A 17012-nucleotide genomic window follows, 5' to 3' on the forward strand; every position below is an offset into this window, starting at 1 on the left:
GGATACTTATCATTGGCCGCAGTGTTCTTGGGGAAATGCAGCCAAGGTGCCAATATATACACCGTGCATGCCTGTCCGTTGAAAATATATAACAAACAGTAGTACCAAAGCTTCCTAAAATAGCCTTCTCGATCTTGGATGGCACGCTACACTACACAGGTCTGATGTTGAAAATGGAGACCTTCCGGGGAGTATGGAGATTGTGAACGGCATGATTCCGTCTCCTTCGCCCCTATAGTTAAAATGGCGAGTTAATTTGTGATTGAGGATAATTATATAGTTCTGAGATGCGCTTTTGCAATTCGGTCGGGGAGCCACCACCGAACCGGATCAGACCACTTATAATGGGCCAAGATGTTCGTGATGTTGCATACCTCGAGGCCGTATGGTGCGGTGCGTATATGCATATATGTGGTTATGCGATGAAATCTTTCGTGGTGATATATATTCTAGGAGTAGGCTGATCTCGTGCGCCAGCCTCCACGGAGCGGTCAGGGTAGGCTGGAGGCTGGCGCGACGAGATTGTGCGAGTAGCCCCTTATCTAAATCAATCTTGGCTTTGGAAGGTAGAGCGTCGATTTTTATTAGGTTTGGTGTAGACTACCCTCGGATTAATGTCCGGCAGGAGCATCCGTGGCTTTCGAGGAAGTTAGTAGGCAGAGCCCGTTGATTCTTAAACGCACTGATCTCGGTTCATCCTAACTACTAGCGAGCATAGGTCGTACGAGATACAGCTTTATCCTTGCGAGCTACCATTAGCACACCGCGAAGATTACCAATAGAAACAGTCGCTCAAAAGTCCATCAATTAATCCTATTATACAATTTAAAATACCTCTCATGTAAAATGATCCCAAGTCGCCCCGAAGCTTGCAGAATACCCATATGTATGGACGCTCGATACGCAAGCATCATCTCCCACCGCTAACCCACCAATTCAACATCTACAACTTAGCCTTCTGGCTCTTCTCCCACCTCTGCGCCAACTCCTTAGCCGCCGCCTCCTCCCTCTCCGCATCCTTAACCGTATCACTGACCCACTTATCACCATCATAACACTCCTTATCATCTCCCTTCACAAACCCGAAAGTCTCCCTCCACGTCTCCCGTCTAATAACACTATAAATCCCACTTTTCGCCTTCTTATCTAGCTTCTTCTCATCAATAAGCTTATACGTCTCCTCCAACGCTCCAAGCGCATCAACAATATCCTCCTTCAACGCCTGCGGTCCCGGAAACCTATGTGCTTCAAGAACAATAGACCTGTATGTCTTGGCGGAGAGTTTATTACGGAAGATGGAAGTCAATGGTGGGATTAATGGTGCTCCGAATTCTAGTTCGTTCATGCATAGAAATCCTTTGGATGGGTTCATGACGCGGTAGTCATGACACATGGAGGTGATAAACCCTCCGGCGAAGGCATGGCCGTTGATCAATGCGATCGTAGGCATGGGGTATGTCAACAGGTTCTTCATGAATGGCCAGAAGATCTTGGACCACCAGAGGTCTTGGGAGGCGACGTGTTCGAGGTTCAGACCGTTGCTATAGAATTTGGGATTGCCTGAGGTGGTGATTAGGACGCCGTGCGGGTGGTTTGTGCGGAGGAGGGCGAGGGCTAGGGTGAAAGTTTCGATGAAGGGGGTTAGGAGACGGTTGTCGGGTGGGGAGGTGAAGGTTAGGAGGTAGACTGTTGGGTGGGTTTGGGGGCGAGGGATTGTGAGAGTTATGGTGCCGGAGGTGGTGGCGATGGGGAGGGTGTAGAGGGTCTTTGGGTCGTTCGACATCGTGGTGGTAGTTGTCCGATGCTCTGGTATTGATTCGGTGCGAAAGTAGATCGTAGATTGTAGATATAATAATAAAGTCTGCGCTTTCGAGAGGAATCAACGAACTTGGAACTGAAGTTCGAGACCCAATAGTAGGGGTAACAGTAGTAGCGGTTGTGGGGAAGGATGAGGAGTAAACATGAAGTCGAGAATGGGGGAGCGACGAGGTTGAAATAAAGAAAATCCGGGGAAAGACGACACGCCAAAAAGATACCGAGGCACGTTTCTTCAGCTTTTCCTTCACGTTCACTTCCCCAAACAACGCAAAAACTACCACATTTTGATATTCTTTTGCCGTTTTGGGATAAGTGCTGTCGAAATGTTGCATTTTGGGTAATCGGGCTATCTATCGTCCGCGCCGGCCGGCGGCTGGGCCGTCTATTTGGGTGCGTGTATAGGCTTACTTTATACTTCTCGCGACGGTTGACTGGCATTGTTTCTTTGCAATAGTCTATCGATTTACTGAGATTTGTGCTATGCCTTGGCAACTATTTGGGCCGTGGTTGAATCGGTAGGCACTGCGGGAACAGCGGTATTTCGTTTTCATAATACATCTCGGCCGCAGGCGTCTTCTGAAATGCTTTCTATAGACGATTGATTGAAGGACCTCCGTCAGATTACCGAAGGATCTTTAGAGAATGAGCGTGCACGTGAACGTATAGATATATATATCGTGATCGATATCATACGATCGAATCGATGACGGCGTATTCCATTCGCGATATTCGAGGGCCAGTTTATCATTGAAGGCGGTCGAATCCTTCAGTATCTGTCAGTTTACACTACAAATCGTCGCGTGCGCACTGGCGGTATAGAAGCCAAGTATCTTGCAACGTCCTAATCTTGTGAGAATCTTTAGGTGAGAGTTTCAATTAATTATAGTTACTTGATTCTAAGCGGGTACGGGACTAATTCTAAGCTATGTGCAACGATCCACTCCCATCGTACCATACATCATGATATATACAGAAGTATGTATTAACATTCTAACACCCACACCCCCTCTCCGCCCCCACAACGCTCTCATCAAGCACGCAAGTATCCATTCCAAACAAGAAATTCCCCAACCAAGCACCAGTCACCAAACAAAAGAAAAAGATACCCATTATAATACATAGCCAATAGCATGAGTATATGCCCCACACCCAATAACACCTCCTCAGTACCTCTACCAAAACAACCAAAAACACAGTTCCAATGCAGGAGCCCGCGAACATTCCGGATGGACAGGAAGCAGGCGTCGATTGTGTATCAGTTCCAGTACATCTAAAGAATTTTAGTATATGGGGGTTTGGGGAAGGGGAAAGGGGAAGGGAGACGTACATCCATCTTGCACATTGGGCCGGTGCTGTGCATCACTTCGGCGTGGTTGTGGCTAGCGTGGGAGGAGTGATCCGTTGCGGAATGGTCCATTGTGGTGGTAGTATGGATGTGGGTACACGCGGGGTGGATGTGGCGCTATATATATCCGCATCTACTCCGGCGGCCGAAAAGACTCGAGCATGAGCTCTGTAGTAGAGTTTTTTTGCGCTCATAAAAATCACGGTTGATGATAATTCGAAATGTCAATCGGATGATAGACGACGTTATACTTTCTTAACAGACAGGCACCACCAAGTCGCGCAAATGCTCTCAGTCGCCTCCAGGTACGGGATTTCGGACGCAAAAAATTTCAAAAAGATCATAGAAATTATCATATACAAATGTTCCGCTTATTATCTACACCCAAAAGGAACTACCTAGTAACTAGAAAAGTTTTTTCCCCAACCAAAGTGGTGGTGGTAGTAGGAGAAGAAAAAAACCTACCGCATGGCATTCCTAATCCTAACATCACTCATCCTCTCAAATCTATCCATACTCATAACAAATGTTCCCCTCCCCTTCGTCATACTCTTCAAATGCTTCACATACCCCATCATCTTCGCGAGTGGAACTCTACACCTAACAAGTTTCGTCCTAACATGTGCCCCCTCATCGAACTTCTCCACTCCTGTAGATCTATAACTCTGCGGTGGTGCATAGACTTTACTGACGTCTATGTATTCCACTTCTTCCTTTACTGAAGTAGATGAAGACGAAGAAGTATCATACGTCCCACCTGTATGTATGCTGGTAGGTGCGGGGATACTATCTGTTTCGTCGTCGAGGGATAGGACACTCCCCCCACCGGCCCCACTAGTAATATCCGCCACCACATTCCCCACATCCCCTTCCTCACAACTAACAACCACATTCATAAACGGCTCCATCATCCCCGTCCCACACTCCCTCACCGCCTTTTCAACTCCCATCCTCGCGGCAACCATAAACGCATTCGGCGTACTTTCACTCGAATTTCTGAAATCCGACGGTCCGAGAGTAAGTATCACTCGTGTAGAATGGAGTTCAAAGTTCTGTGGCCCGCGTGATAATGCTGCCATTGCGCCGTTGGTGAGGTTATCGACTAAAGCTTCCGGATCCATCCACCCCGGGATTTTTAGCGTGGGATCTTCGAGTTCTTGGGTTGTTTGGACGGTTATTATGATTTCGTTACCGCCGATTGTAGATTTTGCAAGGATGCCGAGTGGTTCTTCGAACGTTGCGCCTTCGTAGTTTGAGATTGCTTCGACGTAGGCTGTGACGCCGGCGTAGCTTTTTTTGCCGAGAATTTCTCGTTCGTAGGTTTCGTGAACGGCTGTGGAACCGGTTACTACTTCTCTATATCCGATGCGGATGTGACCCATGCTGCATTTTGCTTTTAGATCGGAGACTAGTCTGTTTCGTGAGATTTCTAGGTGTAATTCTCCCATGCCTGATAACACCATTTGTCCGCTATCTTCGTCGGTAGAGATATGTAACGACGGATCTTCGCGTTCAATAATAGCCAAAGCATCCTGCATACCCCTCTCATCAGCCGCAGAATTTGGTTCCAAACTCGCGAAGAATACAGGTGGTGGAACATCAATCGGTCGTAATTGTAGCGTTGCATCTGTCAGTATATCGATATGCTTCCCTGCTTTTTCGATTTTCTTCTTGAATTTCTTTTCACGTTTTTGTTGTTTGAAGTTTTGGATTGAGGATGTTGAGGATGGGAGGTTGGTGACGTGGTCGGCGTGGATGAGGGTGTCACCTGTGCGGGAGTTTTTGTAGTTTACAATTACACCGATGTGGCCGGTGCGGATTGAGGGGATGTCGACGGCTTCGTTGGCGTACATGCGAAGGAGTTTGAGAGCGCGTTCGCGAGATTGGAGGGTTGTGTTGTAGAGTTGGTCGCCGGCGCGGAGGGTGCCTGTTGTTATTTCCATTAGGCTTCTCTATATCTATCTGGGATGGTGGGGGGAAGGGGGTGGGAAGGTACCAGAATATACCCGAACATAAGACAACATCCCACGCTTCGGGTCGTGCATGACCTTAAACACCAAAGCACAAACTTTACTCGCCTCCTTCGCATCCAATAGCGCCTTTTCGCCATGTACCATCACCGGTATCTTATCCTTCCCACACTCTGTCGGGTCAGGAAGGTAATCCAATACCGCGTCCAAAACCGGTTGTACACCCATATTAACCCTCGAAGCACCCATAAGCACCGGAATAACCTTCGTATGCGGATTCAGCGTACAAAACCTTAATGCACGTTTTAAATCTAGTGCGGTAACAGAAGCTTGATCTTCTGTTTCTACGAATTTGGAGAGTATTGCTTCATCCCATTCTGCTAGAAGCTCTACCAGTGCCGTTCGAGCCTTTATAGCTTCGGCGTATAGTCCTGGGTGTTTTTCTTTAATTGATTCGAGGGGTGTGAGCGCCATTCCTCTCCCTTCCGTTTCGGGGTTCCAGTTTATGATGTTCATGTGGAGTAAATCGACTACCCCACCGAGTAACCCTTCCTTCACATTCCCATGAATAGGTATCTGAGTAACCGCCGGCCAAACATTAAGTCTAGCAGCAATATCCTTAACAACCCTTCCAAACACCGCACCTTCGCGGTCCATTTTATTGACGTAGATAATACGGGGGATATGATATCTATCTGCTTGTCGCCAGACGGTTTCGGTTTGTGCTTCTACCCCTGCTACGCCGTCTAAAATCGTTACCGCACCGTCCAATACACGGATTGAACGTTCGACTTCAAATGTAAAGTCTGCGTGACCGGGCGTGTCTATTAAATTTATGGTGTGGATTGGGAGGGAGAGGATGTCTGGTGTGGTTGTGTGGGGTGGGGAGGGAGGCCATTCGAGGGTTATGGCGGCGGAGGTTATGGTTATGCCTCGTTGTTTTTCTTCGGGGAGGTAGTCCATTACTGTGGAGCCTTCGTCGACGTCTGTTTATTCGGTTTGAAGGGGGGTATTAGTTAGGGGTTTAGTGGGGTATGTGGTATGGAGGGATAGTGTGAAGGATACTTGGTCGGGTTGACGTTTAGGTACCTCCTATCCGGTTTGTGGTGCCGCTGTAGAAGAGCATTCGCTCTGTGGTGGTGGTTTTCCCCTGATATATTACATTTGTTAATATTATTTTATGTATAAAAAGCGGGTATAGGAAGATGGATAGATATACGGATGGAAGGATGGAGGGGGAGGGGTTATTACAGCATCGATATGAGCAATGATTCCGATATTCCGAACATGCTTAAGATCGACTTTTGCATCATGAAGTGAAGCAAAAAGACTCGGAGTCGTAGAGAATGACCTAAAACAATCAATTGGTCGTCTTAATAGTCGAATACGGGTGTACGCCTGCCCGGGGGAAGTCTGTCGCGCGGTTCGCACCGTTGTAGTTCTTAAAGCGGTTAATCCCATTTTTTCAGCGGGAGATATTGGTATCTATCGATAGCTTGGGAGTGCTAGAATTCGATAATGCAGGTTCTACATCGGTTGCAGTAGAACTATGGCATTATTTTGGCCGATGAAGATTCAGAATGTCGTGAGGACGAAGGGTTTGCAATTGTCATGGATGGGGAAGGTGAAGAGAAGAGACAGGCGTCGAGGTTTTGTGTTGGGTATGTCGTCAAGCCAAGCGCTGTAGCTGGTCTGAGCTTGGACTCCTCCGTTCTGTTAACGTTAGCCAGCCATCATCGGGCTTCACCAGCTGACGACGACGGCTTCTCATCGACATCGCCATTATCATCATCTTCCCCGGACGGGGTTTAGCATAGTCCTAGCTCTGTAATACCTCAAACCAGCAGCTTCATCCGAATAGTCCCAGTCGATAACATAGCTATTCCACAACTCGACTCCCCGCATCGGCGCCAACCCTTTTGCAACTACGTAAACAGACAGCAGCTATGGATTACTCCGTCATCAACCGTGGCGGCTTCGGCGACCCGGACGACCAAGACCACGACGGCTTTCATCGTCCTATAACGCCTACGGGTAATACTCCAATTGCTACCGAACCTACCTCGCCTCCTCCATTCAGTCCGATACCGAATACGCCGCCTCCCTTTGGTGGTGATAACGCTCCTGAGTCGCCGGAGGTGCCGAGTTCTACGACTAGGCCGGCTGGGTATAGACCTGAGCCGCAGGTTAGGAGTAGTTCGAGGCAGGCGGGACAGCAGGTACAGCAGAGGCCTAGTGTGCAGTATAAGCTGAGAGCGAAGGTTACGGGGTTGGAGAGGACGGGGAGGAAGGACCCGATTTTGAAGTTTGATGTTCACGTATGTTATCTTGATTACATCTCCTACTGCTGTGGATATGGTTGATAGGGATAAAGCTAATGTCAAAGGATAGACTAATCTACCAAAATTCCGAACTACGCAATTCCGTGACGTCCGCCGAACTCACTCTGAATTCACCAAACTCGCAAATCATCTTGTCTCTTCGAATCCAGAATGTTTGGTCCCCGCTGTTCCACCACCATCGACCTCGGCAGGCGTGGGAACGGAAGAAGACGAGGCAAGAGTTCGAGCTAGTATTCAACGATGGTTAAACTATGTCTGTGGGAATGAGGTACTCATGCGCGATGAGGAGGTTGTTTACTTTGTTGAAGCCGACTTTGGGTATTCTCCCGTGGTTAGAAAGAGTCAACCTGCGACCGGTGTTAGGAGAAAGATGTTGAAGCAGTTTGCACCGCCGCCGGATGATACCCTGGAGTTGGCAGACGCTAGGCCTATTGTTAAGGCGTTTTATTTGGGGACTATGGAAGGCGGGCAGAAGGTGGATAAGGTTGTCAAGGCAAGGAGGGGTATGTTTTTTCTCCCTCGCTCTTTATCTATATGAAGTTTCTGTGAAGGTGCTAATCGAAGAGAAAGGTCTGGCGTTGGCGCTATCGGATCTCGGAGTGAAGATGGGAAGTATATCCGACCCACAGATCACGACGCATACGGGATTATCCGTCGCGCTTCGCAAGCTTGGAAAAACGGTGCAGTCGGTTGGCGACCAAGCAGCGGCTCAAGCCACAGCCGAAGCCACAACGTTAGGCGACGCATTCAACTATCATTCCTCGGATGCTTTTATAGTGAAGGAATCACTTACGAACCGACAGATACTCATGAGGGATCTTCTTAATGCTCAAGCTACGACTCGAACGAGATTGCACAGCGCCGATCGATTGAAAGTCTCGAGTTCGGTGAGGAGTGATAAAGTTGATGAGGCGATTCAAGCGTTAGACGAAGCGAGGAGTACGGAGACTCATCTGGCGGCGAAGGTTAATCGGGTTACGTCGAATTTATTGATTGAGCAACGGAGATGGTTTCAAAGGACGGCGAGTGACTTGAGGGCCAGTATTAGGGATTATACGTTGAGACAGATTGAAGCGGAGCGAAGGATTTTGGCAACATTGGAGAATGTTAGGCCTGATATTAGGAATATTGATGCTAGTGGTGGACTTTCGAGGTTGGGGAGGGAGAGTACGCCTGCTGCTAGACGGACGAATTTGGCGGCTAGTCAGGGCCCTAGAGGGGATGCTTGGAGCGGGGTTAGTAGGAGTAATGGACCTGGGATTAATAGAGCGAGCGCAGCGAATATGGTGTTGAGCCCTGGGAGCAGTGTGACTAATGGTGGGGGTGGGGGGGTTGTGGCGGAGGAAGGGAAGAGGGCTTTGAAGGGGGTGGAGGAGGAGGCGGATGATGATGATAGGGTGGATGCGAGGAATGCGGCTAGTCGGTTGGCGGCGTCGACTTTTTAATCACTCCATTATCATAACTTTTACAAGGACTTTATTAGCAAGTAGTAGTATTGAGCGGTAATGTCAAGTCATATTATATTCTCTATCTACTACCGACCTAAACATTTATAGACACTTAATTACAATCCATCGGAGGGAATAAGAAATAGTCTATATGAAATTACTGGATGAGAACAATGGGTGATAGGGGGTACGAGGAGACTCGGTTAGAGGTACCATCTCGGGTATAGATGCCCTCGCCAAGACCAAAGCCCTTGTTCCAGACGTTTTCCTTACCAAAAGAAATTCTCGAAGGCAAAGATAAATAGAAAAAATAGAAAAAGCGCAAAAACGGAAAAGCGATGTGGTTACATATATTTAGCCCTATCCTTCACACCCTGGGTGAAGTTAAAGAACAGCTGTTTGATCAGGATCCAAAAGCATGCCAAAGGGTCTTCTAGCTTGTTTATTTGACAAAATAGAGCTGTGGAAGGTCTCGGAGAATAGAGCATGAGTAGTTTTTTGCAGTTTATTTGTGCAGGAAGTGGTGATAATAAGCTCAGGGGTAGCTGTCTCTAGACAGTGGTCAGGGTCCAACTGGAGCTACTCAGTACCGAAATTGCTATGGGTCCACGACCACGTCTTCTTTTGAGAGTAAACAGCCAATCCCCGTGAGGTATCATCCTTTAATACAATACTTTCTAAAGAGGGAGTGAGTAATGGTAAGGAGTGGTGATAGTGTATTATAGTATTTCTGGTGGTGGTGTAATAGTTCTGGATCAAGAGTGGCTAAAAGGTGTTAAAAGCAGTTTTTTCCCTCTTCTTCCTTCCTCTCTCCTTCTCTCTCTCCTTCCCTCCACCAGTCAACTGTATCAACAAAGCTTCAACCAGCCAGCCAGCCAGCCAGCAGCCAGCCCGTAGCCAGCAGCGTGCACGTCTTCCCTCCCGTCAACTGCCTTTTCCTCCTGTCAACAACTCGCCAGAAAGGTTTCTTACCCTCCTCCTCCTCCGATCCATCCTCCCTTCCTCTTCTCTCTTCACCTGCACCTACACCTCCATCATCATCTCTCTTCTCCCGATACTTCCCCTTCTTCAGCTTGCCAGAAACCATTCTTCTCTACGCGTCCCTGTGAAAATCTCCGGTAGAGAATAGCACGGATTCCCCTTTACTTCCTTCTTACTGTGTTCTGTTCGGTCGTGTGACTCCTTCCCTGGACCTTCATACCGCCAACTTAACGTATATATACGCTACAGCTACCAGGTACTTATCTCCGTTCCTATCCATCTGCATCTCTTATTTCCCTTCTGGGATCGTCGTCTGGACGTCTGGCTCGCTGTCCTGATTGCTCTGAGAAGCCTGTGGTCCTGGGCAAACAAGCTACTAGCCAAGCTTGCCAGTAGCTAGCCGGCCAGCTGGTCTGTTGCTTCTGCCGAGCTGCAGCTACCCGGAAACCTAGCGATCCCCTCGAGTACCAGGCCATATATCCATCCATCCCAAAGTCCTCTCATAAATAACAACTCCATTACATCTATCGCATATTCCATCTATTTTATTCCTTTCCTTTCCCTCTTCTCTTCTCGTACCATCTCAGCTAACCATCTCCCTGCTATAGTTTCCATCTCGAAAAACCCCCAATAAAGTATAGCAAGAATAAAAACTGCTCAAAATGTCCGTTGCCGACGTTGAACAAATCACTGCTGGCGTTGCCGCCACCAACATCAACAAGGAGGACAACTCTGCCTCCACCGTTGCTGCTGCTGAAGGTCGCAGACTCTACATTGGAAATTTGGCCTACACTACTACAGAAGACCAATTGAAGGACTTCTTCAAGGGTTATTCCATGTAAATCCCCCCTTCCCTTTTGTATCCCATGATGTTGGTGATGCTGATGAATCTATAGCGAGTCTGTCTCCATCCCAGTCAACCCTCGCACCAGCCGTGCTGTTGGTTATGCATTCGTCGACGTTGCCAAGAAGGAAGAGGCCGATAAGGCCATCACCGAGTTGTCCGGAAAGGAAATCTTGGAGCGAAAGGTTTCCGTCCAGGTCGCTCGCAAGCCCGGTACTTCTCCAGCTGCCGCCGCCAACGGTGAAGCCGGCAGCAACGGTGACAAGCGTGGCCCTCGTCGTGGACGTGGAGGCTTCCGCGGAGGTCGCAGCGGTGGTCGTGGTCCTCGCTTCAGAGTATGCCTCCCCTTCTTTCTATTCTCTTCTTTTTAGTTATATAGTTTCCTGTCTCTTTTATCGCTCTCTTGTTTGATTTTCTGTTACTGATTTTATTAACGGCAGCCCCGTTCTGACTCAACTCGTGCTGCCCCAAAGGATACCACGGCTGCCCCAGTTGATACTCCAGCCCCATCTGCTGCTGCTCATAGCACTCCGGTTACAGCCACTACTGAGGCTCCAAATGCTACTACTGAGGCTCCAGCTGCTGATGCCGACAAGGGTCCCCGTGGTCCCCGTCGCAAGCGTGGCCCACCAGAGAATGGAGTTGCCAGCACCACCAAGGTCATGGTTGCTAACTTGCCCTACGAATTGAGCGAGGCCGCTGTAAGTCATCTCTTCTTCCTATTAATCTAAGACGAGCGATATTAATGAAATGAACAGCTCAAGGACCTTTTCGCTGCCTACAACCCGGAGTCTGCCAAGATTGCCCTCCGTCCCATCCCACGCTTCATGGTTCGAAAGCTCCAGGCTCGTGGTGAAGCTCGCAAGGGACGTGGCTTCGGCTTTGTTACTCTCCCCAGTGAGGAAATGCAAAAGAAGGCTGTCGAGGAAATGAACGGCAAGGTCGTCGAAGGTCGTGAGATCGCCGTCAAGGTCGCCATTGACAATCCGAAGGATGAGGAAGGCGAGGCCGCCGAGGGTGCCCTAGCTAACGGCGAGACCACTGCCGCTGCTACGACCACCACTACCGACACTGCTGCCGCTACCGCCCCGGCCGCTATTACCAACACTGCTGCCGCCGCTACGGCCACTACTACCAACACTGCTGCCGCTGCCGCCCCGGCCACTACTACCAACACTGCTACCGCTACCGCCCCGGCCACTACTGCTTAAGTGCAATGGTGGTCTGTATGCTTGTGTGGCCCCCCATGGCTAAGCTTATTCTCTGACAACTTGAATCGGGAGGGAAAGGTGTCAGAGATATAGCAATAGTCAGCACCTCGCCACTATGATATAACTTTTTCTTCATTTTTTTCTGACCTCTTTTCGATAACATGGGTTTTTTTCTTTTTTTATTATTATCTTTATACAAGTGAGGACATCGATATTCCCACAACTGGCCTTTATAAACTCTACTCAAAAACAACACGAATATCGAACCTGTCTGTTCAACGTCACGCGACCCGACAGAATGCGGGGGGTGGAGGATGAACAATAGGGAGGAAGATGTGGAGGACTTGCCGATAACTACTTACCACTAACTTGGAAGAAGTATATGTCTGTGAAGGGGATATATTTGGAAGGAAGGCTTTAACTAGTATCTTTTTTCCGAGGGTTCTTTTTTACCACCATGCACTTTTTTTTTCTTTCTTGGTTAGCAGATGGCTTGTTTTCTTTCCATTATTCCTTCTACCCTCTTCTTTTACTCTCCAGCCTCCCGTACCCATTTTTTATTCTGTCACCAATGGGCTGCAAATGTTCTTTTTCTTCTTTTTTCTTTCATCGCAATGCGCTCCTGTTACCATGACTTTGGATGAAAAGTGAAAAAGGACGATGCCGAAATGTTCTTACGAAAACCGATGAACAATAAAATATATATACCCTCGAAAATTCCGCCTCAACGTGATGCAGATTGTTTTAATGATTGTAGATGTGGACTGTAGATGGTGGTTGGCTCGAGCGTCGGAGTATTTTGGGGGCAATGCATGCAGAGTCTGTCCGAACAAGCCATGCGCCTCGTTTAGAACGGGCAAACTTCAGGCTGAACCAGCAGCCACGGGTCCCATTACTGGGCTAAACTGTTTCTAGAAGTTCCTGTTACAATGCAGGGGGGGAATACCATACCGAATTCCACCAGTGACCTTCCCCTGGCTGAACTTTTCTGTCAGTGTTAGAGTACGTAAGATAATATGCGGGTGATTGAGACGACACGGCGTAATCACCGTTAGACTACTGCGGTTTGGAGCTTTGAAGCTTTGGTGGTTTCAACTGTGTCCTCATCTTTTTTTGTAAAAAATTGATATAAGTTGGTTGGTTGGCGCTTTTTAATTTCCTTGATTTGATTTCTTAAATTAAGTATTCTGGAGCTTCGAAGTTACCACGACTTAACTGCCGGGCTAATTAACATTTGTTGTTTTTGGAGACAACTGCTGTTGAACACCCCCCCTTTCGACTTCCACTTTAATTTTTTACAAACCACGACTTTGGCTTTTTGGACACGACGGAACACTCGGGCGCGATTATAACTACTCGGCTCGAACGGTTCGGGCTCGAAAGGAGGAAGAGGGGGTAATATCTACAATCAATCTACGGTTCTCGAACGGTCAACGCGCTACCCTTCTCTTCCGACCATTCGAACCGGTTCACCACCACGATACACCACGATCATCTAGCACTCAATAGCGCCTCTCTTTGAACGGATAACCTCCAATCGCGTGTTTTTCTCCGAGCATTTATTTACGAGCGGGAGGAAAAGGAGGATTACTGGGATTGGAGGACTGACTGGAATCATGGCGACGATACCGCAACTTCCTCCTTCGCTGGAGTTTGTGAATACTTGGGTGGATGGAATATGGGAGTACCTCACGCTCCCCGTGGTACTGGCGTTAGTAGTAGGGATTTTAGCGGTTGATGTTGGGGTTGTATGTTCCCTTTCTCTCTTTCTTTCTCATCCTTTACTACTATCGCAGAGAATCGAATGAAGCTAACAATGGCTGGTGGGAATAGTTATACATCCTCCTCCTCCTGGTAACACACACACCCCGACTGGAAACCGAATCGGAAAAACATTATATAACCGTCACATCCGATGGGAAAAAGAAGGGTGGAATAAGGTTACCTGATTTATTGGACGAGAATGTGGAGGCGGAGGTGTTTATGTCTGTTGTTGTTCCTGCCTATAACGAGGAGTTGAGGATTGAGATGATGTTGGATGAGGCGGTTGAGTTTTTGAATGATGAGTTTCCACGGGATTCTGAGAAGAAGAAGATGGTCAACGGGAAGGCGAATGGGCATGTTAATGGACATGCCAATGGGAATGGTGGTGTTAATAAGAGGGAGAAGAAGAAGGGATGGGAGATTATTATTGTTGATGATGGGAGTAAAGATCGGACTACGGAGGTTGTGGTTGAGTGGATGAGGAAACGGGTGGAGAAGGGGGAGGTTAAGGAGGGAGAATTGAGGATTGTGCATTTGGAGAGGAATAGAGGGAAGGGTGGGGCGGTTGCTCATGTATGTTCTTTCCCTCCTTTCACCCTGCCATCATAGTAGGACTGTTGCTTTAAGAGATAACTAACCGATGATAACAGGGAATGCGCCACATCCGCGGTCAATACGCCGTCTTCGCCGACGCCGACGGCGCCACCAAATTCTCCGACCTCCGCACCCTCCTAACCCGTCTCCAATCTATCGAATCCACCCGTCCTTCCCCCACCGACCCCTCCAAATCCGAACACCACGGCATCTCCGTCGGTTCCCGCGCACACATGGTAAACTCCTCAGCCGTCGTAGCCCGCTCCTGGTACCGTAACTTTCTAATGTACGGATTCCACACGTTCCTGCACGTAATCGGTATCCAAAAGATTAAAGATACTCAATGTGGGTTCAAATTGTTTACGAGGGACACAGCGAGATTGGTGTTTTGGGAGGGACACTGTGAGGGGTGGATATTTGATATCGAGTGTTTGTTGATTGCGGAGGAGGAGAGGGTCGGAGTGGAGGAGGTTAGTGTTACTTGGCATGAGGTCGAGGGGACGAAGATGAATCTTGTTTGGGATAGTGTTAGGATGGCGTGGGATCTTGTGGTGTTGAGGGCGGCTTATGCGGTGGGGGTTTATGGCGGGGTTAGGAGGAGATGGAGGAGGGTTTAGATTTTATACCCCCCCTTTTTTTTGTCTATGGCATTTTGATGCATTTTATGACGGGGTTGGTAGGCGGTGAGCTGATGCTTACGCCTGGCTGTTTCGTTTCGTTTCGTCTTTTTTAATTATATATATATATATTTTTTTTTCCTTACGGGTTATTTTGATATGGTATGTTAATGCCTAATGGTGGTAAGTGACAGATTTTTTGGATTTCTTCTTTCTCTTTATATTTGGGTTTTTTATATTCTATATAAATATTTTGACATGCGAGTTAGAGTAGCTATACAGGTAGAGGGGGGAAAGCGAAATAGTATATAATTTAAAAGCATTTTATTTTGACAGGTACTTTCAAGTGCTCATCCCGGTGTTGCTAGTATATTTGTGGTGTCTTCTGGTAAGGTGAAGGTGTTTTGGGAGGGGGTCTGTGGCACGGAGCCATGAGATGGTATTTCAATCCAGACCTTGCATGATATGTAATTAACTTGTTCGGTTGACCATGGGAGGTTGAATTCATTGATGTTGCTCCCCTTTTAGCTTTTCGTAATTCGTTTAGGTCGCGTTTCGGGGCCTTTGATTGTTATGGTGTGCGATCGACCGTTTGGTTGTTCCTACTAGCTTAGGCCTTGTACTGATAATGACTAAGGAGTCGGCAGTATTGTTGTATGGATGCGTTATTGGCGTCTGTTTATAATTGCATGTCGTATCTCAATATATTTGGATTGCCCTGGCCAGGTGTTACTACCATGGCCGATTCCGTTTTCTCTTGGAAATATGGGTATGGTGAATGTGATAATTGGATCCGCCCGCCTCATGCACAGTTCATGTACATTTCGCGGGGTTTTCTTTCCACTGGCCCTTCTTGAGGGCCTAGGGGGTTCTGCATATTACTGTAGTTATATGTTATTCGAAGCCTGGGATTTCGGGAGCTTCTGTTTGGAGTATGCATGTTCTCTAGTCGTTTGAGTGTCTACTGGTGTCATCGTAAGGGGCTTGATACTTCGATACCTTTGTTTGCATTGTTATTTTTCGTTTTATTTCATGGGTAAACTGGATATGATTAGGCGGCCGGCTCCTGGTCTTCGATAGAAGGGTGGGTATTTGCATAGTGCAGGTGTAAGTTGGTCGGTTCGGGTCGATATATAAATTCCGGCTACGGAGTAAACCGCAGTACTCTCATGGCCATGGGACGCTGAAGAGAGATGATTCAGAGCATCTAATATTACTGAACCCATGTCAACAAAACAGAGCAATGTATCAAATTACAGACCGCGGGCGAAGGCAAAGTTCATACACCACTACTGGCTGAGGCTAAGGAAAAAATATTCGAATACAGTCTCCGGTTTGATGATAGATACACTTATATTACCACGATAATACCGCCAAACATACGATTCTCACCTGCGTACATGTTGGGCCGTATGCGAGCGGCCTAGTATACCTAATACCGGACCCCATACTGGGTACAAAGAATTCCTCTAGCCGATTCTTATGGAAATATCCGAGGCATTTGGATTTTCCCTTGCGGGCAGTCGCGCAACTTTAGGCCCTATCCATGTATGTACACTTGCCCTTCCCGGGCATGTACACACCATTTATAATATCTTCACACTTCAATTCTTTCTCACGTCGTTTATTCTAACGTCGGTGGAAATCGTCCCATGGTATCTGCATGTATATCGGAAATTTTCTTACATATACTAGTCCCATCACACGCCGACGATGACCGAAACAGCTGCCGGGGCGAACTCAACAGCCACTAATCCTTCTCGCCATCAACGATAATCATGATTACCATCACACGGCCGAAACCCAAACCATCAGCCGCATTCGATGGTACGGGCAGAAGGAGGTCCGCATGTGAAACCTCAACGAGATTAATTTACAACGTCGCCACGGCGTAGGCTCTAGAGAATACCGTCCAATTTTACGATTACATAAAGGGCACAATTACGAAATACACCGCCATGGTATACGTACCAAACTATCTTCACACGGCGAATAACGGAATTATTTCGAGAGACCAAAAAAAAAAAAAAAATTTAAACCAGACTACTCCGATAATCATGCACTCGAACTATATGCTG

At 47.7% G+C, this 17012-nt stretch overlaps 6 protein-coding genes across 7 annotated transcripts; 4 read left to right on the forward strand and 2 right to left on the reverse strand.

Annotated features, from left to right (window-relative positions):
* Window positions 1–943: 943 nt before the first annotated feature.
* Window positions 944–1783, reverse strand: DFL_006422 (uncharacterized protein; the record flags this gene model as incomplete). The annotated part of the gene is made up of 1 exon (XM_067635848.1): window positions 944–1783. The coding sequence occupies one exon, from the start codon at window positions 1781–1783 to the stop codon at window positions 944–946; it is 840 nt and encodes a 279-aa protein (XP_067490236.1).
* A 1841-nt stretch (window positions 1784–3624) lies between these two features.
* On the reverse strand, window positions 3625–6096 carry DFL_006423 (uncharacterized protein; the record flags this gene model as incomplete). Its single annotated transcript, XM_067635849.1, has 2 exons — window positions 3625–5090; window positions 5160–6096. The coding sequence occupies 2 exons, from the start codon at window positions 6094–6096 to the stop codon at window positions 3625–3627; spliced, it is 2403 nt and encodes an 800-aa protein (XP_067490237.1).
* Window positions 6097–7079: 983 nt separating this feature from the next.
* Window positions 7080–8920, forward strand: DFL_006424 (uncharacterized protein; the record flags this gene model as incomplete). The annotated part of the gene is made up of 3 exons (XM_067635850.1): window positions 7080–7451; window positions 7525–7978; window positions 8046–8920. 3 exons carry the CDS (start codon window positions 7080–7082, stop codon window positions 8918–8920), a joined length of 1701 nt encoding a protein of 566 aa, XP_067490238.1.
* Window positions 8921–9618: 698 nt separating this feature from the next.
* Window positions 9619–10545, forward strand: DFL_006425 (uncharacterized protein; the record flags this gene model as incomplete). The annotated part of the gene is made up of 4 exons (XM_067635851.1): window positions 9619–9639; window positions 9709–10028; window positions 10154–10160; window positions 10513–10545. 4 exons carry the CDS (start codon window positions 9619–9621, stop codon window positions 10543–10545), a joined length of 381 nt encoding a protein of 126 aa, XP_067490239.1.
* A 21-nt stretch (window positions 10546–10566) lies between these two features.
* On the forward strand, window positions 10567–11959 carry DFL_006426 (uncharacterized protein; the record flags this gene model as incomplete). 2 transcript variants are annotated; one of them, XM_067635852.1, is made up of 4 exons in its annotated part: window positions 10567–10742; window positions 10801–11083; window positions 11189–11449; window positions 11507–11959. In XM_067635852.1, the coding sequence occupies 4 exons, from the start codon at window positions 10567–10569 to the stop codon at window positions 11957–11959; spliced, it is 1173 nt and encodes a 390-aa protein (XP_067490240.1). The 2 variants fall into 2 exon arrangements, with proteins under 2 accessions (XP_067490240.1, XP_067490241.1); XM_067635853.1 differs by having other exon boundaries at window positions 11222–11449.
* Window positions 11960–13575: 1616 nt separating this feature from the next.
* DFL_006427 (uncharacterized protein) lies at window positions 13576–14934 on the forward strand (the record flags this gene model as incomplete). The annotated part of the gene is made up of 3 exons (XM_067635854.1): window positions 13576–13707; window positions 13793–14296; window positions 14374–14934. The coding sequence occupies 3 exons, from the start codon at window positions 13576–13578 to the stop codon at window positions 14932–14934; spliced, it is 1197 nt and encodes a 398-aa protein (XP_067490242.1).
* Window positions 14935–17012: the final 2078 nt, after the last annotated feature.

This window comes from Arthrobotrys flagrans (assembly GCF_004000055.1).
Source record: "Arthrobotrys flagrans strain CBS H-5679 chromosome Unknown unitig_9, whole genome shotgun sequence".
NCBI lineage: Eukaryota > Fungi > Ascomycota > Orbiliomycetes > Orbiliales > Orbiliaceae > Arthrobotrys > Arthrobotrys flagrans.